The sequence below is a fragment of the Chlorocebus sabaeus genome, chromosome 16 (assembly GCF_047675955.1).
Source record: "Chlorocebus sabaeus isolate Y175 chromosome 16, mChlSab1.0.hap1, whole genome shotgun sequence".
Classification (NCBI taxonomy): domain Eukaryota; kingdom Metazoa; phylum Chordata; class Mammalia; order Primates; family Cercopithecidae; genus Chlorocebus; species Chlorocebus sabaeus.
In genome coordinates, this window is record NC_132919.1 from 35597160 (window position 1) to 35623191 (window position 26032).

Below are 26032 nucleotides of genomic sequence, written 5' to 3' on the forward strand. Positions count from 1 at the left end.
CATTTTAAAGTAGAAAATCTGGTTGTTGTGGTAATCCTGTAATACCAGCACTTTGGGAGGCCAAGAAAGGAGGATGGCTTAAGGCCAGGAGTTCAAGACCAGCCTAGGCAATATAGCAAGAAGCAAGACCCCCTCTACAAAATAATTAAAAAATTAGCCAGGTATGGGGGTGCCTGAGATGGGGAACCGTGGAACCTTTGGCAGTGGCATCCAGGGCTGGGACTGTGTCTGTGAACAGGGCCTGGGCCCCGCAGAGCTCATGGAGGCAAGGCCCAGGGCAAGGAATGGATGCCTATGACCAAGGTGGGCTGCCTGGTCAAGGACATGAAGATCAAGTCCCTGGAGGAGATCTATCTCTTCTGCTTGCCCATCAAGGAGTCTGAGATCATTGACTTTTTCCTGGGGGCCTCTCTCAAGGATGAGGTTTTAAAGATTATGCCAGTGCAGAAGCAAACCCACGCTTGCCAGCGCACCAGGTTCAAGATGTTTGTTGCCATCAGGGACTACAATGGCCATATTGGTCTGGGTGTTAAGTACTCCAAGGAGGTGGCCACTGCCATCCATGGGGCCATCATCCTGGCCAAGCTCTTCATTGTCCCCATGCACAGAAGCTACTGGGAGAAGAAGCCCCACACCATCCCTTGCAAGGTGACAGGTGGCTGTGGCTCTGTGCTGGTGCGCCTCATCCTCGCACCCAGGACACTGGCATTGTCTCGGCCCTGGTGCCCAAGAAGCTGCTAATGATGGCTGGTATTGAAGACTGCTACACCTCAGCCAGGGGCTACACTGCCACCCTAGGGAACTTTCCCAAAGTCACCTTTGATGCCATCTCTAAAACCTACAGCTACCTGACCCCTAACCTCTGGAAGGAGGCTGTATTCATCAAGTCTTCCTGTCAGGAATTTGCTGACCACCTCATCAAGACCCACACCAGAGTCTCCATGCAGGGGACCCAGGCTCCAACTGTGGCTACAACACAGTTTTTACATAAGAAAAATAAAATGAATTAAGCCTGTTTTTTTTTTTTTTTTTTTTTTTTTTTTTTTAAGTAGAAGACTGGAGGGTCTCTTAATCTTAAATTATCTTCAATGTCTAGTATTCTGTGATGTTATAAAGATGCATATTGATCTGTAGCCAGGGAACTGTTTTAGGCTGGGGAGTGAATAGATAGGGAGTGGGGAATTTTAAAAGTTATTGCATATTAGAGTATTATGTATTAAATTACATATTAGTGATACGTAAAATTATTACATACTCATATGACCAGGAATGGAAGTTGGAGAGCATAATGATTTAAAAATTTTTTAATTTTGTTTCTTGTCCAGATCACAGAAAAGTAAACACTATATGTTGTTCACAATCATGAGTGTCTGTAGAATTATAAATCTTGAGAGTGGGAGGATCCTCAAAAGTTCAACCACACAATTGTTGCTTGAGTTTCCTCTGTGACACCATTGCTAAATATTCACCCAATTATGTGTGAAAAATTCAGCTGAATGGGAGCTCAGTACTTTTGGAACCAATCCCATTCATCTATGTATTCATCTGTGAGTTCTTTTTTCTATTTGGCTAAAGTCTGTTTCCCTGTACAGAGAGACAGATCACTCTTTAAAGATAGAGTTCAAATTTAACAAAGAAACACCCAGTTTTATATGACCAACTGGAAATTGAATGGAACCAAAATCTTTCTCATGTACTTTTGTGTTCAGAATCTGGTCTTGTCTCAAGAACAAATGTAGTGAAGATGAAAATGCTATTCTAACATAGAAAAGAAATTGGATTCATAAATAACTTTGCCAGTCAAAAATGTGAAATAAGTAGAAGAAACAAGGGAAACAGTTAAAACTTAATTCCACTTGAAAGTACTCCTTAGAACCTTAGGGGTCTCCTGCAGTGTCATGCAGTACCTTCAGAGCCTGATTATCTCCTGCTTTCTCCTCCCCTGCCTTGTTGAAAGTCAAGATCCTGATAGAAGGTTGGAGGATAGTTCTTTTTGACTGCTGTATTTGTAGATACCAGCTAAAACTCATTGGGTCCAAGGTTTGGTTGAATCAGTAAAGGTGATGTAGACGTAGGTACTCAAACCCTAAGGGTACACAAACACAAGCTAAACTGCTAGAATGTATTACCCTCTTGCCTCAGTGAACAGTCTCTGGCTCACTTCATCCATGTGGACCTTCATTGTATCTCTACCCTATATCCATTGTCCATTTCCACCTCCAGGGTTCTGATGTGTCCTGAGTATTAGAATGAAGAAATGCCTCTACCTCACACTTTGGGTGGCATGTAGGGTCTCTGCACTCTGTCTCTAATAAAACGTCGTCCCTGAACTCAAGCTAAGGGCCCACTTAGCTCTGTACACACGGTTCCTTTGACAAATTGGTTTCTTCGTCATCTTCATTTTCTATTCAGTTGTGTGTTACACCTTCATATGTTGAATTTTATTCACCTTTCTCTCTTTCTATATGTATTCATAGCTTTGTCTTTGCAGATCAGTGCTCACTTGAAGCTTTGCTCCTCTGTCAGCCCCTCTCCTCTCTTCAACCTTTCTTTTCCTCCAACCCCAGCCTGAAGCCCAAGTAAATTAGCTTCTCACCCCTGCCCCCTAGTTTTAAAAAAAAAATCCCATACTCCTCCAACAGTGTCTATTCTTGGATTTGCAGTCAGCAACCATCTCCAATAACCATCAGGCTGTCAGCTTTGCAGCTCCCTACCACCTCCCACCTCCCCCATCACTCACCAGAGGAAAAAGAGAGCCAGAGCAAGAGCTTGAAATATATCATGCAATAGTGTATCATGAATTTGTTGTGAATCACAGTGGTGAAGCAGGTTTATTTATTTCTGAGACCTTAAATCAATACAAAGTAGGTCTCTTAGTTCTGAAGCTGGGATGGAGTGTGAAAAAATGAGCCCATTGTACTCTTAAAACTTTGGGGAAAGGAGATGACAGCTATATAATTCCATTTACCAGGCACTAGGGGCTTTAATGTGAAGGTGACAGGGAGCTCTTTGTGCATTTAGAGCACCATATCTTCTAAATAAAAGATCTGTAGACTTGATAGTGGAGCATAGCTCCAAGTTTAATAATCTCCAAGCATTAGACCAAGCCAATATGTTCCCAAGTCAGAGAGGTCCCCCCTAAACACTCATAAATTAAAAGTGCAAGAACCGCACATGTTGGTAGATTAGAAATGCAAGGACTCCAGTCTTTTCTAGAAAGAAGACAGAGCTGGGCTCTGGCTGTGCACAGACTGGTCTGTGAATATGATAAAGAAGCGGAAATGAGACTGTTTAGAAACCTGACTCCTAACTGTTCATCATTCTAGGGAATGTTCCCTGTGCATGGATCCAAATCTAGCTATGTCCCTTCTCATTCAGATTGACCATCATCACACAGTCTAATCAGCTAATGTACATAGTCAGGAGTGTTGAATTATGAAAGGAGAAGCTTAAAGAGCTTTTTAGATTGAACTACAGATTACCATGCCTGGGCTTCAAGATTTTCTGGCTGATTTTTGACCGGTTCCTAAATTTAATGTCTCAGTGTCTGGGGTTAAGCCTTCTAAAATAGTATGCGCATCTAAGAAATTGACAAATCAGTGTTGGTAAGGAAAAGAACTCACCCAAATTTAACCAGCAGCTTAAGATGCAAATATGAGAAGTCAAGACCATTGGAACATGTAATCAACTTTTGAGTATCTTCATTTTCTACCTGACCCATTGGTAAAATATGCCTTTCTCAATAGATAAAGCAGATTTATGCAGCTCAGAAGAGCACTCCTAACATAATATGACTTTATAGTACTTAGAATTACTAGTTTAATTTTAACCCATATAAAGAATTTTGACGGGGAGGGAGGGAAGAGAGCATCTACATTGGGGAAAACTAAAAAGGTAGGAAAATTGAACCATTCCTTTTGCTTCAGAAAGCCACTACACATTATAACACTAATATGAAAGACTTATTTTGCTTATAGTAGTTTAACTTGCTGAACATACTAATCAGCTGAGTTTTTATAGAATGCATAGAACTGTGGTAGATCACATGCATTTATTGCATGCCTGTTAGGTATAAAGCTGTTCTTATGCTGTGGCAATACAAAGATGATTCCTGGTTTCATGGAGCTGAAATTTAGCTAAAAGACAATAATAGGCTTTTCATGTGTTCTAAAGGAAAAAATAAAATTGCTGCCCACCAGATGTCAATGAGAAAACACGAACCAAAAGGCCACAGCGATAACAAGTCAGTGCTACTCCCCTAAGAGCCAGGCCCTGCAAACACTAGACTCTTGGGACCTGGCCAATGCAGTCAGTCACAGCCTATTCAGTAAAACCAGTAGAAGGCGAATGACAAATGGATTTTTTTTTAAAGTTTTCCATCTTTAGAAAATACATAATCTGATAAAAGACTGGTATCCAGAATATATAAAGAATTCTCAAACTCAATAAGAAAACAACCCAGTAATTAAAAACATGGGCAAGAAATTTGAACAGACATTTCACCAAAGCAAATATGATGGTAAATAAGCACATGAAAAGATGCTTATCATTAGTCATTAGGGAAATGAAAATTAAACCATAGCTTGACACCACTAAATGGTTTTGTTTTTTGTTTTTTGGTTTTGTTTTTGTTTTTTTGAGACGGAGTCTTGCTCTGCCACCCAGGCTGGAGTACAGTGGTGTGATCTCGGCTCACTGCAACCTCCACCTCCTGGGTTCAAGTGATTCTCCTGCCTTAGCCTCCCAAGTAGCTGGGACTACAGGCACGTGCCACCACGCCCCGGCTAATTTTTTGTGTTTTTAGTAGAAATGGGATTTCACTGTGTTATCCAGGATGGTCTCAATCTCCCTACCTCATGATCCGCCTGCCTAGGCCTCCCAAAGTGCTGGGATTACAGGTGTGTGCCACTGTGCCCAGCCTAAATGTTTGTTTTTTTAATGTTTGACAAATAACAAGTGTTGATGAGGATTCAGGACAGCTGGAACTCTCATAAATTGTTGGTGGGAATGCAAAATGGCACAGCCACTTTGAAAAAGGTTGGACTTTTTTTAAAAGCTGTGCACAAATGTCTACAGCAGCATTATTTATAATCCTCCAAAAGTGAAAACAACCCAAATGTACACCAACAGGCAAATGGGTGACCAAGTTGTGGTACTTCCATAAAATGGAATACTGATACCTGCATCAGCATGCATGAGGCTCAGATGCAATATGTTAACTGAAAGAAGCTAGATTCAAAAGGCTGTATACTGTATGACTCCATTTATGTAACATTCTAGAAAAAGTAAAACTATTGGAACAAAAAGATCAATGGTTGTTAGGGGTGGAGGGAGGGGACTGATTAGAAGGGAACATGAGGAGACTTTGGGATGATGAAAATGCTGTCTATCTTGATTATTGTGGTGGTTATATGACTATGTGTATTAAAATTCACAGACTTGTATACCTTATGATGGACAGTTTTGCTATATGAAAATTATACTTCAATAAACCAGACTTTATTTAAAATGTTTACAAATTGGCTGGGCAAGGTGGCTTATGTCTGTAGTCCCAGCACTTTGGGAGACTGAGGCGAGAGGATTGCTTGAGGCCAGGTCTTCGAGACCAGCCTAGACAACATAGCAAGACTTTGTCTCTACCAAAAAAAAAAAAAAAAAAAAAAAAAAAAAGAATTTATCATCAGAAATCTCAAGTCCCAAGCCTGTGCTTCTTCTCATACATTTAGCAAGCAAACTACTGTGTGGCTCCTCTCTACTTTTTACATTACAAATGAGTCTCTGTTCCTTACCCATTCCACCTTCAAATCCTTATTGTCTTTGTGCTGTCTAATTCATTCCTCTGTTCTCCAGTGAGCCCTGCACTTCAGTAAAGAGATGTCTTCCAGTGTTATTCCTGACCTATATTCAGCCTCTTTTTGGCTGTTTCTTTTCCTTCCACTGACAGCACCACCCCTTTGCCCCAGTTTATCCTTCAGCGTACCTGATCACTTCATAATTTGCTGCTTATAGAGAGATTTTTGGTCTTATAGCAGATGGTCTTGAATCCAACTGTGGCTCATGTCAGAGGCTTTTCTCTCCTCTGCCCACAGTACGTCACTGAGCCCCTTCTCTACCCCAACCCTAGCCTAGGACCTACCAGCCAGCACTCCAGTTTGCCAGTGACAGTAGTGGCAATAAAGGTGGGGAAAAATTATAACCCTGTGCCTATGTATTAAGAAACTGTATTTTGCAACCCCCAAATAATCTTGGTGGTCACCTAGGTCCTGATTCCATCTCCCTAGAGATTTAATTCCATTCATCCTTGGATATATTCCTGAAGAAACATTTACACGGTGATATGTGCAGCACCACTTAAAATTGTTAATTGGAGATTGAATTACTTGTCAGATTTTTAAAATGTAGTCCTCTCAGGTCAGGGAGGAGGATACTAGCTGCACTGAGTAGATGAGCTATTGCATTTTTTTCTTCTCCTTTTTTCTCTCCTCCTCCCTTTTCCTCTCTTTCATCCTTCCTTCTTTCTTTTGTTCCTATTTTACCACTTTTCTCCTACTCCTGCTTATTCTTTTTCATATCTGTTCTCTTTCAGCTTTAGCCAACTTTTATCAATAACCTGACAGATCCGAGTGACTTTAATATCTAGAATCATGGATGAAGTCCAGTGATGACAATTACTCAGTAAATTTACAGTACCCCTCCTCAAATCCTTTTGAGAATGGAAATGTCCTAATAAGAAGGAGGATTGCAGCGAGGACTCAGCTTGTGTAGCCTAATTCTTAGATGCAGGAGGAATTTTGTATTCCCTGCTTCCTTAAATGGAAGATGTCCTGACCTACCAAGGATTGTTTAAAATGGGGGAAAAGACTGAACAAAAGGGGGAGAGAAGGAATATATTTCATTTTTTATTCCATCATTGATATGCATCATAATTTTTCACATCTTCAGCACATGATTGCAAATATTTGCCTATAAGTCTAAGGGTCCCCAACATAATGTGTATGGCAGGACAAAGGCAATTTTTTAAAAATTGAGCTAAGTTGCATCTGGGAAACTTGGAAATCTTAACGCCTGTGCTGACAAATATCCTGACAAGTAAATACTGCACTCATTCAGTATTGCATAGTGATTTCATTTGCACAAAACCTCACAATGCTCTGCCACTTCAGTCAAACGTCTGGAGCATGGGGGAAAGGAAGAACGTGTTTATCTTGATCTCCAAAAAGGGCTTTAAGGGAGAAAGCAGGCGGTATATTAGGCTGTTTTCATTGCCTGTCAGCTGTGGTAAACCTGAGCTGTCTGCGGTGTCTCTAGATAAGCAGCAGCAGCAGAGGCCTGAGCATGGATATATGACTGCATTCATTTGTACTTATGTATCTCAACGTTTCTAAAGGCTACGTGGCATCTTTGGTGGAGCCTTTAACAATTGTGTCTCTGCTAATCACTGGCTTTATGTGGTGCCCTTAATTCTTAGGTCCGCCGGCTGCAATGAATGAAGTGCTGGATGAGGCTTAAGTTTATATTGAGAATGAGTCAAGATCCTCTTTCCTCTCAGATTCAGCCCTTGTTCAGTTCTGTCAGCATGGCACTCTTCAGCAGAGGACCTGGAGGTGGAGCCTATTCCTAATATTGCATGGTACTGCTTCTCCACTTAGATCTGGAGGGCAACAAAGTGAGGCTTCAGGAGAATCACCTCTGTTTGACTCGCTCCTGTGTTTAAATGATTATTACTGCTTGCTGGACAGATAAATTAAAAGTTTGTATCATACAGTAGAAATGTAAGAGGAATATATTTGGGAACTGAAACACAGTAAGAAATGCGTAGGTCAAAGTTTAAAAGAGTGTTGAACGCAGCTCACCTACTTTGTGAAAATACGTTGATGAGAGCTGTTGACCCTGAGTTTTTCTGTAGAAGGTCAGTAGGGCAACCTTGAGGAAGAAAACAACGGTTCTGTCTGTGTGGGTTCTGTTCATCTTCCTAGATACCGATGAGAGTTTGTGTAACTGTTATAGCATGATCATTTCAGAGTTAGGCAGAATGGATTTTATCCTAACCCAGATTCTGCTTCCTTGGTTGGAGCTTTTGTTGTGAAGTATTCTAAAATCATTAAAACCACTTGAGTCAGCAACGACCCCTATAAATCAGGAGCTATTGTGTGCACCCTCATTCTACTGGTGCATACTCCAAACACGTGGTCATTGAAGATGAACTGGAGGGTACTGCTTTCTCTTCACCGATTGTTAAGTAGTCATGATTGTTAGCATTTGTTTGTGATTAGTGGAGCAGTTTCATTTCTGTGCCCATCCCTACCCTACCCCCCATCTCCCAAACTAAGGCTAGTCAGAGAGTGATAATGGGATACTCTTAGTCTATTCTGTAATTTTTCTCCTTAATTTCCAAATTAAATGAATGTTCTCACATGACAAACACTTCTTTAGCTCACAAATAATGTTCCTGGTTATGTTAAGCCCTGGTTAGGTTTCTTCTAAACATAGGAAAGGAGAGATGTAGAAATACTGCTGCCTTTTTAGAACAATGCCAAAGCATCAGAACCCAAGTTTTAATTTAGCTTGTAAAGGGAGGAGTACTCCGTTACCGAGCCTACCAAGTTTGCCTCCCATTATTTTGTAAAAATACGGGGTAGAATGGATAAGTGGCAGAGGATCACTTTTAAATGAGGAGGCAAAGACATCAGAAGAAAGTGTGTTTAAACAGCTGGGCAGTCCCTTTTTCTGAGTGTAGTTCTTCATTGATCCATTATTAATTTTGGAGATGTGTAAGATTCTAAGTGGTTGGACATTATCAGGTATTAGAGATAGGAAGAAAATAGTGTTTCTGAGTGGAAAATAGCCCCAACTTTCTCTTCTGGGCAACAAGGAGTACTTGGCTCCTGACCTAATTGTGAATATCACGTTTTCAGGGTCAGCACAGTGTCTCCTTTTTTATTCCTTTTCCCCCTTTCCTGTTTTATTTTCATAATTAAAAATACTGCTGATCACACTGAATGACTTCTAGCCGAGAGGCAGTCTGTCCCAGAAGGACCAGTTGTGGACCATCGGGTTTATGACGACCATAAAACCAGAGCCAGATCAGAGCGTGGCCTCCTTAAGTGACAGGGTTTCTACCTTTACCAGGCTCCTGCATCAACGGACTGCTTTGGATATTTGCTTTGGTTTGGATTTTTTGTTCTGTTTTGTTTCCTGATGCATGTGTGAGTGTGCATGTGTGCACACATTTAAAGATATAAATGAAACAGGTATGTAATGCCCTCTGCCTGTTAGAAAGACTAAAGCCATAAAAATAACAAACGGCGTGTATTTGCTAGAATGTCAAAGTTATGAGTTTATTTTGTAATGATGTGCTCCTGCCTTCATGAGGTAAACTGGCCGTGGCGGAGGTGTTATTAGTAATATGGACTCAGCGGAGCAGAAAGCCGAGTGACCGAGAGATCAGTGTATCAGTCAGAGAGAGGGCAAATGGAAAGAGACAGCAGGAGAATGAGAAAAGAGCCACAGTGCCTGGGCTGAGATTAAAGACAGACTGAGAGGCGGATGGGAGCTCAGTGGTCAGATACAGTCTCCCCTGTTCACGAGGCTCCTTCAAAGGAGCTGCCAGCATGTTGCTCAGCATGGGGCTGCCTGTAAAGGCTTGTTCTCTATGCTTCCTTATCAAGGAAAGCAGTAATCTGAGAGCAATTTTGCTTTCCATATTCCTTTCAGAAAAGTATCTTATGCCCTTCCTAGCTGAAGTTAAATGGAACCAAGGCCAATTGGGTCACACTGAGGTTATTACTTTGGTCACCAACTTCCTCCACCTTTGGAGGATCCTGGTGGGGGTGTTGACCCAGCATGCAGGGGAACCTCTCAAAGCTCCTAACAAGAAGGGGCAAAATGGGAATATGCAGGCAGACTTTGCTGGCCCTTAGTTAGTTACATTCTCCCCAGAGACTGAAAATGAATACAAATAGGGAAGAAATTTTGTATCGTCATTATTTTTTAAAGGAGGAGAGGAAAGGAAAAATAAAAGGTAAAATACAGTAAGCACTCTACAACTGTTTAGAGCTCTCAGGGGCTACCTTAGATGACTGGCAATTACTACACACTCAGCAGTTTGCAATAGTCAGTGATCAGGCTGCCCGGCTTCCATCTGCTGGGTCAGAAAACCTCCTTCCCTGCAAGAAATTATTAACCAGTCTTCAAGGAAAAAGAAACCCTACAATTTCCAAGTCCAGGAATATCTTTTCTTCCTCTTTTTTTCTTCTTTAAAGGAAACTTTGTGGTTTCCAACTGCAGGTGCCTTTTGACCTTACAAGGGTTAAACTCCTCCAGGGATAGACCAGGGATTGAGGCCCTGAACTCCCTGGAGCCTTGGAAGGGAAGGAGGAGGGGAAGCATGCTTGGGTATAAGTCACAGCCCTGCACCCAGCACACAAAGAAAAGACTTGAAACTCAGGGGTTCATGTATGTAGCATGAGTTGCTTCAAGATTTTGCTAGCTTTAGGGCTTCTGTGTGGAGGCCAGTGTTAGGTTGGTGCAAAAGTAATTGCGGTTTTGCCATTAAAAGAAATGACAAAAACCACAATTACTTTTGCACCAACCTAATAAAAATCAAATATAAGGAAAAAATAATCCTTTTTAAAAATGAGGAACCTAAGCCCCCAGAGTTGCTGTAACTGAGACTTGTTACTAAATATTGTTGAAAGACAGGCATGTTACCTTTTTGTGTCTATGCACAAAGAGACTTGCACGCGATAAGGTAGCCTATGCCTCTGGGTCTCAGCTTCACCCACCACTGCAGTTTCAGCTGAGGGTGGAAGTATGCTATGCCTATCTGTGGCAGCTGGTGGAGAGAAAGGGGCTTGCTGGTTTTAAAATTGCAACCATGAATGTGATTGTTAAAAGTATTTTTTGTTTTCTAAGTTTTCTTTTTAGGAAGAAGATTCAGATAGTCCCTCAGAACAACCCATGAAGACTGGAATCTCTGTTTTGTGGAGAAAAGAACCCATTTTAGTGCAACTTGTGAAATAGACCATGCCTTTATTTCTATAGAGACAAATGTCTTTTCTCTTGCTCATTTCTCTAGGTCCTCGGGCGGGAAGTGTACACCTCCAATAACCAGCTCGGGGGCATCCAGATCATGCACAACAATGGGGTGACCCACTGCACTGTGTGTGATGACTTTGAAGGGGTTTTCACTGTCCTGCACTGGCTGTCTTACATGCCCAAGGTGAGCCCTTCCTACCCAGCCCTGACATGGCCTGCAGAGCCTGTCATTTCCACCACAGCTCACTGCCTCTGTGTTTAAGGTCTTGTCTTTACGGTGGAGCAATTTTTTTATAAAATATTTCTCCAAAAGCTATTGATTTCTCTTTTCCTTACAGCCATATTTTGCCTTCTACCTTTAAAATGTCTTTGGATTTCATTAGTTGGGCCCCTTTCTAATGTCTTACAGCCATGGAAGCCTTCATGGCCTACCTAAGGCTCAGATCCCAGTATATTAAGGTCCCTCCTCATTGTGGGTTTTCTTCTTTGTAATAGTCATTCATTCCTCAGAGGAACATCCCAGAAAGCATGGGCACACTGAAATCAAGAGTCAAAACACACTGCTTTGTGCCAGCCTCCTAAATGAGACTATTGACCTATACATGTTCCTTGGGCCTTGGCACATAAGTAGGATTCTTCTAGCTGAAGATTGGGACTATTGGGTGTAATTCCATATGTAGGCCCTGCTGTCTTTGTCTATAGCTATTGTTGCTGAGTTGGAGTCTAGGGCTGTCATTCATTGATTGCTGTGCTCTTTCTCTTCCAATCTCCTTTTAGAGCGTGCACAGTTCAGTTCCTCTTCTGAACTCAAAGGATCCTATAGACAGAATCATCGAGTTTGTTCCCACAAAGGCCCCATATGATCCTCGATGGATGCTAGCAGGCCGTCCTCATCCAAGTATGTATATGTCTGAGGACCCCATGGTGTCTGACTCTCAAGCTTTTAGTGTTCTTTTCAATCAGTATCCAATTCCTGAACAATCGCATGTGACTAAGAAAACAGAGCTAAGTACCTAGAAATGAGAAAGACCTGAAAACCAACCCTCTGAAGAAAAAGGTGGGAAATCCTTCATGAACAAATGAAAAATAAAATGAGATTTCTCAATCACCCATCGAGTCAAGTAGTGCAGTCACTAATACATTTCTTCTGTTTATTCTGTTATTGAAGCACTTATTACTTAATAGGTTCAAAGACTTTAAAACAGTTCAATATAAGCCATAAAATCATAGAATTATAGGACTAGAATCTTCAGTCATCTAATCTCTATAACCAAAAGAGATTAATCAGTTTCGTTGTAGCAAATGTCTTTGAGACCCTTCAGGGTAGAATAGGACTTCACTTTTCTCAGCAAGCTCTGAGCAGCCACCCTGCAGGTGCCCTTCTTTTCTTATGGTATTGGTAATGGTATTGGTACTTGCTCAGTAATTAATAGAAGGCTACTTTGTAAGCTCATTTATTCATGAAGAGATTGTCCAGAACTTTTGATTATATAGATACATGGAGTGAGAATAAGGCCTGCCTCCAGATATATCTAATCTGTTGTTTTTTTGGGAGCTGATTTTACCTAACTTAGAAACAAAACAGGAAAAAGAAGTAACTCTGTGTACATTCTCATCTGTCAGTCCATTTGGCTGTTCTAGCAAACCTCACTTATCAGGAGGTTCTTTTGTGGAGCACCAAATCCCTCTGCTATATTTTGAAACCATTTTTTCCAACTATGCGAGGAAGTGTTTGTTCTTTTTTGCATGAATGGCGTGAACTCGGCAGGCGGAGCTTGCAGTGAGCTGAGATCCGGCCACTGCACTCCAGTCTGGGCGACAGAGTGAGACTCTGTCTCAACACACACACACACACACACACACACACACACACACACACACACACACAAAGTCATTGTGATTTTGCTGAAAGAGAGGTCTTCATAAGGAAGATCTAATAAACCTTTGTAGGTACCCACTGTAAGCCAGGTGGGACTGTAAAGCACTTCCATATATGTTATCTTATTTGCACTTACAACCTCTCATAGGTAAAGAGAGATAACCATTTTTTTTTTTTTTTTTGAGACGTAGTCTCGCTCTGTGGCCCAGGCTGGAGTGCAGTGGCCGGATCTCAGCTCACTGCAAGCTCCGCCTCCCGGGTTTACGCCATTCTCCGCTTCAGCCTCCAGAGTAGCTGGGACTACAGACGCCCGCCATCTCGCCCGGCTAGGTTTTTGTATTTTTTTAGTAGAGACGGCGTTTCACCGGGTTAGCCAGGATGGTCTCGATCTCCTGACCTCGTGATCCGCCCGTCTCGGCCTCCCAAAGTGCTGGGATTACAGGCTTGAGCCACCGCGCCCGGCCGAGAGATAACCGTTTTACAAAAATCAGAGAAGTTGAGTGATTCGTACAAGGTCACATAGCTATTACGTAGCTATTATATTGTTTTTCTAAATATCTACATTAGGCTTTCTATTGTATAAAAACATGAGAGAAGTGTTTAATTTATAACTTTACCTGTTGTCTTCAGTGCCTTTTCTTGTTAATTTTAATAAAACTAAATAGTTTTTCTTACATAGCCTGGAAAATCACCATACTAATCTTCCCTGCTGTTTCTTTTTTTTTTTTTTTTTTTTTTGAGATGGAGTATTGCTCTTGTCCTCCAGGCTGGAGTACAATGGCGTGACATCAGCTCACTGCAACCTCCGCTTCTACTTACCCCTTCTTTTTGTACCATGATTATGATAAGACCTATGAGCCTAAGGTTACGTGTCAGTGGTTTTTTTTTTTTTTTTTGAGACAGAGTCTTGCTCTGTCACCAGGCTGGAGTGCAGTGGCGCAATCTCAGCTCACTGCAACCTGCGCCTCCCAGGTTCAAGTGATTCTCCTGCTTCAGCCTCCGGAGCAGCTGAGACTAAAGGTGTGCACCACCACACCCAGCTAATTTTTGTAATTTTAGTAGAGACAGGGTTTCACCATGTTGTCCAAGATGGTCTCCATCTCTTGACCTCACGATCCACCCACCTCCCAAAGTGCTGGGATTATAGGCATAAGCCACCACGCCTGACCACCTGTCAGTCTTAAAATGCAGGACTTTTCTGGGAATGAAGTGAGCCTCTTCACTTCTAGAATTTGGAACCAGACTTAGTGAGTGTTTTCCTGGGAAATACGGGAAGTCATCTTAGCTGGCTTCTAAGGTTCTGCATCGGAACTGGGTAGGATCTACCCTCTGGGGACTGTGAAGCACAACTACAATAGTCAGTGACTTCTCCCACCCCAGCAGCAGGGTTTTAAACAAAGAAAACATTTCCATCTTGAAGTTACTTCAGTAGTTCCAAATCCCTGTTATTAAAGTGAGAATTAGAAAATGATGCAAGGATATAAAGTTAAAATTCAGTATTCTGATGAACACAGAAATTTGGTTTAGAACCTTCACCAAAATTTGAGCCCTTCTTTCATGGGTAAACAGAAGTATGTGTGTGTAGGTGGGCATTATCCTGGCCATTATTAATGAGATCCACAGAATAAAATGAAATTTGTGATAAACTAAGTTTTCTGTTTTTTGGATAATATTTTTTCATTGACTCCCTAGTAATTCATCCTGCTGTCTATGTGCAGCTAACACTCGCTCCCAAATCGAGTGACTTCAGATTTTAATTTAGTGGAAGCGTTAAAGAAAGCAGATGATTCCCTGTGATAAGTTAAAGCAGATATCTTCTAGGTGAAAAGTTAAAGTCATTTATTAGAGGAGATAGTGCTGTGATATTCTTCAAACTGACGCCCAACACAAGACCAGAATCTAAACGATCAGCTTTGGGCTCACGGATGGAGAGATAATTTTGAAATGGATGATCACATTTTACACTGGGGCCATAGAGGCAAGGAATGTAGAACACAGTAATTACAAGTTTAGTCTTGATAAAACACTCTCCATCCTGTTTAAGTCAGCAGAGGTTAGCTTGCTCAGATCTCCACTTTTAATTGGTTTTGGACTTGGGTTTTTAGCGGGTGGAGGGCCATGTTCAAATTAGAAGAATCACTAAAACCGTGAGCTGAGAGGGCAAACCAGGAAACACTTATTTGCAGAAGCTTTTATGGGGCTTTGGTCAAACATTCATACCTGTGGAACAAAAGTTTTTTTCTTAAACTAATAGGTTGAAAATTTTGGGTCTTGCCAGTGAAGGAAATTCCATGTGCAAGGAAGATTAATGGCATTAAGTATGTGCATCTTAACCATTGTATTTTTACTACCTGTCAAGAATATGTGGCCCTTTTTTGTAGAAAGATTATACTTTATCAGCTGTTTAATAAAGTAGATATATCTTGTTGCTTTTGTAGCAGAGAAACTGAGTTCCTATTTTTCCCTCCAAATTTGGATCCTTATCTGATCATTAATACTTATTGTTTGGTTGTTTTCAGCCTTTGGTTAAAAGAAAGTCAGTGGAATCAAACAAAATTGTAAGGCAAGTTTTAAAATAGAAATAGACATTTTGAAAATATCTTTAATGACTTGGCTGTCTTTTGACAAATATTTGTAGTGTCTTGAAGAAAGTCAAGTTATTTATTTAAAAACATGCAATCTCTCTCTGCTAGCTGAACCCTGCCGTTTAACAATAAATGATGCTTTGCTGATAAATGATTCTTTTTATGCAGACTAGCAAATGAAATAGAAGATGATGTCTGAAGGCAGATGAACATTCAGCTGCCTAATGCTTCCATCTATTATAATTTGGTTAAAAACAACAAACTCCCCAAAATAATCCCCCAAACCACCTTAAATTCGTCAGTTCCAGTGCATTGTCAATGGATTCATTGTCCTTATTCTCTGTTTTCTTTCTTTCCCTTCTGTAGCCCAAAAAGGTCAATGGTTGAGTGGCTTTTTTGACTATGGATCTTTCTCAGAGATTATGCAGCCCTGGGCACAGACTGTGGTGGTTGGTAGAGCCAGGTAAGAGCTCTTTTGTTTTGGCAGCTCTTTTTCCTCTCAATTAAAAATAAGAAAGAAAGAGCCATGGCTATGTAGATATATACCAATAATGTTCTCTTTGTCTGAACTGTCTTAGAATATTAGATTATAGCCATGCCCAAGGCAGAATAATTGGAGTGCTGGTTCTCAGTTGCCATTTTGTGTGTCACTCCAATGATGCATTTAATCTGAAGGCTAATTTTGATAACATTTCCTTTTTATAATGTTTCAGGAAAAACACTTTAGGAGCCGTAAAGCCCAACTACAATTGCCAGAGCCCACCAATGACTTTCCCTCTCCCAAAGACAATTTTCTTTCAGGAATAGGTGACAAGTGATTCAGAGACTCATCTGCTTTTCTGTGTAACTGGAAAGAGGCTCTTCATGGCACCGAGATTATTTAAGTGACAAATGTACTATATTAGATTATAATCAGATTTGAATTGCCAAAAAAAAAAAAGAGAGAAGTTTACCTGAAACAGGAGTAAACTAAGCTGAAATAGGTTGCCCGAATACCTATATTTTTCAAGTGGGAAATTGAAGTTTCTATTAAATTTTAATACCCACTCTAAGAAGTGCTTCACTCAACAGCAAGCTCTGCGCAAAATAATCTGTAGCGCTTGCTATAACGAGCTATAACAAGCACCTGCCACGACTGATCTTAATCTACTTCTGCACTGCAGAGACATGCTGCTGAGGGACCGCATCTGGAGCTCACCTTCCTCTGGGGGCAATCCGTTTTTCTTATCTTGGTGAAAAGTGGCACCTGCTCAAGATTCTCAAACATGCCACATTGGGTTGAGATTTAGATTCTAGCCTTGAAAATAATTCTAGGCTCTGTGGTTCTCTCAGTACCGCAGGTCAGCACGCCTCCATGCTGCCTGTGACAAGAAGCCATCAGAGGGCAAATCCCACAGACAGGGTCTTCCTCTGTGACTCTCAATAGGATTCTGGCCTGGAGTCAGCTCAGACTGAATGTCCCAGAGCCTACCTGTCTGTTTTCTTTAAAGTCTCAGGTCTTTTATCTCACCCCAGGCTTCTCAGTCCCAGTGAGAAGTATTCTCTGTGCCTGGTAAAATTCCCACCGGGGAGCTGAAAGTAGGAGATGCACTGGAGCGAGAACCCTGATACTCAGCTTCTGTATCAGCTTGTTAGATTCCTCCTGGCATACTAAGACCAACTTTTTTGAGATTTGTCTCATCTATTCTGCTTCAATTTTCCTGTCTGTGAAAAAAACATGACAGATTTTAAGTCTCAGAAAGCCAAACCTTTGTTAAGTTCTTTAAGATACTCCCATGGGAAATAAGAGAATAATACTTTACACTTATGATTAGAAGAATAGGGACTGCTTTGCGACCAAGATCAGTCAAGCTTGGCTTTGGTTAGCTCTGCCATTGTTTATTGCAGCACTCACTCTGACTTTCTCCTTTCTTTCCATCTGACAAGTTCTGAGCTTCTTACTCCAAACACATACACATGCTCACAAGTATATAAAACACAAATGGAGCTCTAGCTTCTTTCAAAAGCAATGGCATTTCAAGAAATAAATATAAATGTATTCTTCTGGGATTGTTACTGTAAGTGCTGCCAAAACTCATCTTTGGTATGTATGTTTGGAATATGTGTGCTATTGGCTGTAAATTGTCTTTTATTATTCCATGGCACCTTGTCCAGGGACACACTATAAAACAAGATGTAGCATCTTCATGTGCTAGCCTGATAAAATTTATATGAAGTATAATAGAAAACAGAAGTTGTTCTGAGCTGTTTTCAAGTTCAATAAATAACTGTAATACTCGGATAAAGATGTTCTTTATTAGGTCACATGGGCCCTAATATATAAGTTATAAGTTACCGATTTAGGGTGGCTTTTGCAATTACAAGTTTCCAGTTGGATTATTAATCATTGTGAACAGAAATATTTCTAAACCCTCCTGTGTACCTCCTGCTCGTTGTCTGGTTGTCTAGAGGGCTTTTGATTCTGATTCAGTGCAGGCAAGTGACAAGGGGGTGGGTGGTCTCCACTCAGGCCCTTGTCAGGCCTCTTGTGATGACAGGAATCCATTTTCACTAGCCAATTTAACAACCAAAGGCCATCCATCATGGAAAAGTTTGTTATGGAGATGCTGTGGGGAATGAGAGACTATAACCCATCCCAGCCCCAACCCCAAGGAATGCAACAGTGAGAATGAAGACTGAATCACATTTTCCAGAGTAAAGACTCACCCTATACTTTGTTTTGCTCTCTGATTTTTCCTAAAAAATCTTTATGAGGACCAAATTGGGAGGTCATAGTGGAGTATAAGGTGCAGAGGCTTTGAGCTCCTAAACAGTTTTTTAAATTAACATAGCTTTGAGATTAAATGTATACTTTTAATATAGATTTCACGAGGATTACTACTAAAAATTATCCTCGTCCCATTGGTCTTTTCCAAGAAAGGAGAAAGTTAAGGGCTTGTTGATCCACTTCTCTACTCTTGGCGTGTATTTTTCATCATTCTCATAACATGCCTACATATCCCTATCCACACACCCAATAGTAAGACCTATTGTACCCTCAAATCTTATCTGGAACCACATTATTAATATTCCATAGAAAATTACAACTCCATTTCAGCAAGGTCAGCCTTCATTAAAAGTTACTGAAAGTCTCAGATTCCTACTGCCTTTCAGACCATTTCCTACCATCTTCACCAAGGAGATGCTCTAGAGTGAACTGAGAAGTTTCATTTGGCAACTACAGAGGTAGGGATGTGTATATGTGCTAGGCTGTTGAGTCTAAATGCAGAGGTTCCCCTAGAACAGCCCTTGGTTTGAATTGATCTTGTGTTGGGACATTTCCGAATAGAAGTGATTCTGAGGGTGGTTTCCCACCATATTTAGAGAGTAAATATCAAATCCATAGCATCTCACATTTAACTCGTAGAAGAATCAGATTCCCCCTGCTCTCTGTGTGTGTTTCTAGTTTTTTCCCCAATGTCTTGATGTGGAATTGGAAAACAAATGGCTAGCTATAATGGTGACATACATTGGGTTCTTATGTGGCTCATTTTTTATCAGGCTAGGAGGAATACCTGTGGGAGTTGTTGCTGTAGAAACCCGAACAGTAGAGCTAAGTATCCCAGCTGATCCAGCAAACTTGGATTCTGAAGCCAAGGTAGGCTACTCAAGTACACTGTGAGCCTGTGCTTGGAGGGTTTTTCTCTTTGCAGTGCCTGTGGATACATCAGGAGCATTGCAAACCATCAGTTTTAGAGGGAAGGGCATCAGCAGCCTTGAATGATTTTAGAACATCATGTGCTCACTTTTAAGATAAGTCTAGAGGGACTAGAAGCTAAATTCTGCCTCAAAAATTAAATAAGTCTTTACAGTAGTCTTCTTGATGCTAGAAAACAGTATACTTTTGTTGGGGAGATGGTCTTCCAGAAAGGCAGCTGAGATAATACTGAAGGCTCTTTGGTCCCCGATTCTTTGAGTATACACATGGAAGAGCTACAACTAGAGTTAATGGTGAAGTCTGCCCTAATGCAAAGCGTGAACACCACAGCCTTTTTTTTTTTTTTTTTTGAGACATGGTTCGTGGCCCAGGCTGGAGTGCAGTGGTGTGATTTTGACTCACTGCAGCCTCGACCTCCTATGCTCAAGGGATCCTCCCACCTTGGCCTCCCAAAGTGTTGGGATGAGCCACTGTGCCTGGTCCATTTTTTTTTTTAAAGGATGGATTACATTTTCACATCCTGACACCATTCAGAAAGTGAGGAGTCAAGGAGGCCAGGGAGGAGGCTATTCAGCAGTGTGACATCAAGTGTCTATTGATTAGCTACAGTACAGGAAAATGCTATACTAAGCACAAAGGCGAAAGGACTGGGAGACTATGTACAATTGACTTGCTTTAACGAGTAGCACAATGGGGCCATTTTAAGTAGCTTTTGAGAAACCTAGAACAAGGGTCCTTAGGACTGCATTCTTCCCTTTTGACTACAGAGTTGTTATAATCAGGACTTAAAAAGAATAGTATTTGACAAGGTCAAAGATCCAGGATCCTTTCTTCTTTTTTACTCCAAACATGATGATCTGATGAACAGTAGTTTTTGTTGGTCTGATTTTTAGTTTTCAGTTTTAAATAAGTAAAATCTTGTTCACCTTGGAGAGATTTCCCCCTGGAGCTGTGTTGTTAATTGTGTCTTCTTTGACTTTTCCCAATAGATAATCCAGCAGGCTGGCCAGGTTTGGTTCCCAGATTCTGCGTTTAAGACGTATCAGGCCATCAAGGACTTCAACCGGGAAGGGCTGCCTCTGATGGTCTTTGCCAACTGGAGAGGCTTCTCTGGTGGAATGAAAGGTGACTGGCCTGCCTGTGGGCTGGAGGGGCATCACTGATTACTGGGCACCCTGCAGCAGAGGGAGAGTGTAGGTTCAGCGGAATCGGTGGGTGTCCTAATAGCCTAGGCTTTTTGGGGATTCTGCCCTCTCTGAGACATCTTTTGAGTTGCAACTTGAATGGAAAAAAGTACACTTTATAATTTATAATTCCATACACAATTTCAGAATAATCTACTACTAGTGTTATTGAGGTGACCTACTGTTGTGGATTTAGCTCCGGTACTGAATTTGAAAATGAACAAATTCAGTACCGGAGGCTGTTCTTTGTGGCAATGTGTGCTGTTGTATTATTATATAACAACAGCCCTGAGCCTGTGGCTCCAGCATATTAGACCATTATTATAAAGGCTTTACTCCATGCTATGGGAATTGCTAAGTAATTAGGCAGCCAGTATCACCATTTACGGAGAATCCTTAATGTGTAGAGCAACTGTGGACACTACAGGGAGAGCCCAAGGAAACACCACCTCTTATAGTAGTGAAGCTCTCTCTCTCGTGGCCAGAGAATTCATGGCCATGCTAAGCCAGAGACTACATACCTGGAGGGCATGAGAGTATGCTAAGTATAAATTCCATCTGTCTTGGGGAGAATTTGGGGTTCTAAAGCAATAGGATAGGGCCAGGCATGGTGGATCACCTGAGGTCAGGAGTTCAAGACCAGCCTGTCCAACATAGTGAAACCTTGTCTCTACTAAAAATACAAAATTAGCCAGTTGTGGTGGTGCATGCCTATAATCCCCACTACTTGGGAGGCTGAGGCAGGAGAATCACTTGAACCCGGGAGGTGGAGGTTGCAGTGAGCCGAGATTGCACCACTGCGCTCCAGCCTGGGCAGCAGAGGAAGACTCCATCTCAAAGAAAAGAAAAGAAAATGCTTAGGGACATACAAAATGTGAAACAAGGAACTCTCAATAGGGCACTTAAAAATAGCTTAGGGTGGAAGCACCCCTAGCCTGTGAGGGAGGAAAAGCCTGGGGAAACTACCAGATGGTCAGTTTTGTGGCAAGAGGGATTTGAAATTTTTGCTGACAATTTTTCCTTACTTGTCTAGGAAGAGCCCTGTATGGCCAGGCCTCGTTGGCAAAATGTAGACTAGGTTGATTTTGTGTGTATGTGTTTGTGTGTGTTTGGTTTTTTTTTGGTTGAAAAGTTTACCTTTGCCTATATTTGCTGGAGAACTACACTACCATATTTTATACTTTTCTTGGGGGAGACTTGGACTATACATCCAAATTCATGATTGTATATATTTTTTAGATTATCACGGTGAATTATTTTTTGACCAAGATAATAAATTAGCAGAAATACCATGAGAAATTGAGAGTATACGGTTAAGTCAATCCTACACATTTTTATTGAGTTCTGTGTGTTAGGAACGATGCTAGCCACTTCAGAGAACAAAAATAAGTCAAAATAAGTCAGAAACAGACATTGCCTCACAGAGACAAGAAAAATGTCTTGAGCAAAATGATAAAGCCATAGTGTATAAACAAAATACCAGGATGTTCAAAAGAAGATGGTAGTTGTATAACAAAGGGTAGGGGGACCTGAAACCCCCTCATTCATATATATGAGGTTCATTCAGCATTAGATTTCACTTGATCCCACATTCCTTGGCTCTAGTATTTTTGTCGAGACCTGGGAGAGAATGCTATGCTATTACTCCTTACTTACCTCTTTGTGGGGGGCCCATTGAGAATGTACTCTTTCTGACATTACTTTGGAGTGTCACCCTGGATATTTTATCCTAACTGAAGTTCAGAGTTCAAAAGTTTCCAATGTAGCAATTCTAGGAAAAGCTTCAATTCTGCTACGTATTTTGGCTCAGGCCCAGATTGGCTGCCACGCTGTAACAATAAGAACAACAATTAAGGTTCATTGAGCTCTTTTCACCAGAAACTTGTGCTAACAATTTTACATGTATTATCTTAGATAATCATCACAACAAGCTCCTCTAAGGGGTAGGTTATATTGTTATCCACATTTTACATAAATTAAGATTTATGTAAATTAGGTTAAGTAAATTTCCCAAGCTCATTCAGCTAAAAAATGGCAGAGTTGGGAAAGGAAGGTGGATCTGTCTGACTCCCTGTAGCACAGTTGGCTGATTTTAGAGCCTAAGACTAGAACTAGATCTACTAGAATATCCCTATAACAGAGTGTCAAGGTTCCTGAAAAAGTTATTATCCCACCTACTTCCCCTCTACTTTGGGGGTGTCCTTGGTTATTGTGAAAAGAAATTTCAAGAGCTCAGAAATGAGTTCATTTTTTATTGTGGTAAAATATACATAATATTTATCATTTTAATTATTTGTAAGTGTACAATTCAGTGGCATTAAATACATTCACAGTGTTGTGTAACTATCAAACTTTTCATCATCCTCAACATAAACTCTATACCCCTTACACAATAAGTACCCATTCCTTTCTCCCCGCTGCCCTTGGTCTGAAATGAGTTTTTGGCCTGATATATAGACCAGGGCAAGTTCTGTCTTCTTAATTTTGGTGCTGATGCATCCTTTTACACTTCGCATAAGACAAATAAGATTTAGGGAAGATAGAGATCCCCGTGAAGGTAGGAGGGGGAGGAACAGTGCCTTTCATATTTACATACAGGTCAGGGTGTTGTCTCCGTATTATCTCATGTAAAGGGACCTAAACTGAGGGCCTCTTGTCATTCTTCACATCCCTTGGGGAGATGTTTGCAGTTTTGGTTTCAATACTGACTGGGGATTATGCAGGGAGGGAAAATAAACAATTATGCCATCCCTCAGTGCACACAAACACACAGCCAGGAGCCGACTGCACTGTGGGTAAAATGACTCCAAAATTGTGTGTAATGAGTAGGAAAAGATTAGAGACAGCTCTTGCTATGCTGAAAATTGACATTAGTGGAGGGGAAAAAAAAAACTCTTTACTAGTCGGCCTAGGAGGTCTAATTCGAGCAGTAAAAATATAAATAAATAAATAAAAGCATGTCAAGATGGTATTGGTGCTTTTTTTCCAATGAGCTCTATCTGGCCGGAAGGCTATTCAGCATAATGCAAAATTAAATTATAAAAACTGGCTGAATATTTAGATGGAAGAGCCATTTGGAAGCAGTTTATTTAGACGAACCGGCAATGACCCACAACAGGGAGACATCAAGCGTGAAATTTACTAGAAATTAGCACCAGGGTCCCAGCCTCAGCATGAATAGCTTGATAGGATGCAAATCCCAGTGATATTAAGCTGCCTCACTGCTGGTGCTACAGGGTCACTCTCAGTTGGCTTTTCATGTTATACTTATTATTTTTTCCTGGGACAGGTTATAAATAACAATAAAAAAAAACATTTATTGAAAACTTTAACCGGAATGAAAGTCTATTTTAAAGTCTCTGATTACTTGGATGTTGAAATACAGTGTCAGCTGATCGTAATGAACTAAGGAGAGACATTATGTATATGTAGCTTGTGTATGGCTAATGTTTACCTTCAGTTTCTAACAGATAATCTTGCCCAAGCCAATAAGATCTGTTTCGTTTTCAAGAGTGTGGAACACTGTGGAAACACTCTGCCACCCTGTTCCCTTGTTTGATACACATGGTTGCCACAGTTTATCCATGTTTATAACAATAAAAGCCCTAGGCAGGGTTGGTGCCTAGGTGCTGAGAGCACACTGCAAAGTTTGTGTGTGATCACCATTCATGCAGATGTGCTTGGCCCAGCATGCTAGAAAACTCCAAGCTCCCGCCTCTCCAGTGAAGAACCTATCAGTATTTTCCATTCCCAGTTGCGTTTCTCAGGGCCTGAGAATTGACAGCATATGCATAGCTTTAAAATTCTGTAGACTGATTTCTAACCTAAACCCTTGGGGGATCACCCCTCCCCTGCTGCTCTTGGCTGTGCTTTTGCTCTGTCTCTTAAATATGAAGAGATTTCAGACAATTGTGTGTCAGATTGTTGCCAAGTGTTTCAACCTGCCTTTCAAAATATGTGGTTTGGGGCAGCTGCAGTTAGTCTGAGCATGTTGATTACAGAGTTTATTTGTGTGTTTGTTGATATTTTAATAGCCTGCTTTTTGGGTGTTTTGATGTTTGGGCTGTGGGTCTGTAGGTGTTCCAAGTTAGATGGAGGCAATATATTAGTCCCAAACATGTGAGCTTTAACAAACCCTGATGCTCCTTTCCTACTCACAGTCTTGGGGCCGAAAAATATTTGTTTGGCAGTCAGATCCAAGCCTCACACAGGCTGGTAGTGTTATCAGTATAGTTTTGAACGTTTCTGAACACAGGAAATCCAGCAACCGTTGGGAATATTCAATCATGTATTCAAGTCTCTTTTTCTGGTTTTATTTTACTCATCATATTAGATGTTGGAAAGCAGAGTACTTTCTAACAGTCTCATGCTGTCTCTCCTAGCAGTAAGAATGAAGTAGTAGAGGCCGGGCACAGTGGCTCACACCTGTAATCCCAACACTTTGGAAGGCCGAGGTGGGTGGATGGCTTGAGCTCAGTGAGACCAATCTGGGCAACATGGTGAAACCCCGTCTCTACAAAAAATACAAAAATTAGATGCGCATGGTGGCACACACATGTAGTCTCAACTACTTGGGGTGCTGATGGAGGAGGGTCGCCTGAACCCAGGAGGCAGAGGTTGCAGTGAGCTGAGGTTGTGCCACTGCACTCCAGCCTGGGTGACACAGCGAGACCCTGGCACCCTGCTCCCCACCTCAAAAAAAAAAAAAAAAAAAAAAGAATGAAGTAGTAGAATGTGGACATTAGGGCCAACAAGATCTAGATTTGAGTCTTATCTCCACCACTCACTCTTATTTAACTAAGCCTCAGTTTACTCACCTGCAACTTGGATATATAAATAAGATAATGTTCTGATGATTAAATGATTTATATGTGTGTATATGTAATCATGTTCCCTGGTACGCAGTAAGCTAGCCATGATGATGACAAAAAGCAGCCCATGTCCATTTCATAGAAGTAAAAATCGCACACACACACTCATCTTCATTCGAAACTGTTTGCATATACCAAAAATCTAGTATTTTTTAAAACAGATGAATGAAAATACATTTTAAATAAAGTCTCCCCCTTCTTTTTGGGATGTCAATCTGTTAATTATAATACAGAGATAGATTTTGTTATTGCTAAGTCTTTAACAAGAAGAAGTGAGTAAAAGAGCTGGAAACTTTGTTTTCACTTACCTCTAACTTTTTTTTCTTTTTCAGGTAGAATGACTTTTTGTGCTGTCTTTTATTGCTTTATTTTCTCCTTTTATCTATACCTTCCATTTCCTCTCTTTGCATGATATCGTTGAGGGACACTCTTTTCTGTTACTTGTTCTGAGACTGTACTCTTGGCAGCACTGAAAAATGTACTGCTAATTACACAATTATTTTATTATGTAGCACTGGTTGAAATATCCACTAAAGAATTAATTTAGTTAAAATAATTTGAACTGAGCAATTATTTTCATAACCACAGAATTAGCGTAAAGCGCTTAAAGTCCTTTATTCCCTGCTCTTCATACAGCAGTTGTGTAATTAGCAGTAAATTTTTTTGGTCTTAGCTTTTCTCCCAAAGAAATAAATGTCTTCACTCTGATCATATACATGGAGTATATAATCATACACATTCCACATAGAATAGGGAGTGTTTTCTGGGGCAACTTGGAA

At 40.9% G+C, this 26032-nt stretch overlaps 1 protein-coding gene across 8 annotated transcripts in view; it reads left to right on the top strand.

Moving 5' to 3' along the window:
* Positions 1-26032, top strand: part of ACACA (acetyl-CoA carboxylase alpha) — a 332440-nt gene that overhangs the window by 276646 nt on the left and 29762 nt on the right. For all 8 annotated transcript variants that reach the window (XM_008011156.3, XM_037993719.2, XM_037993724.2 and 5 more), the window contains 5 exons: positions 11078-11221; positions 11815-11935; positions 15868-15964; positions 19042-19138; positions 20188-20323. In XM_008011156.3, coding sequence (XP_008009347.1) covers positions 11078-11221; positions 11815-11935; positions 15868-15964; positions 19042-19138; positions 20188-20323 — 595 coding nt within the window. The remainder of the gene's footprint in view (positions 1-11077; positions 11222-11814; positions 11936-15867; positions 15965-19041; positions 19139-20187; positions 20324-26032) is intronic.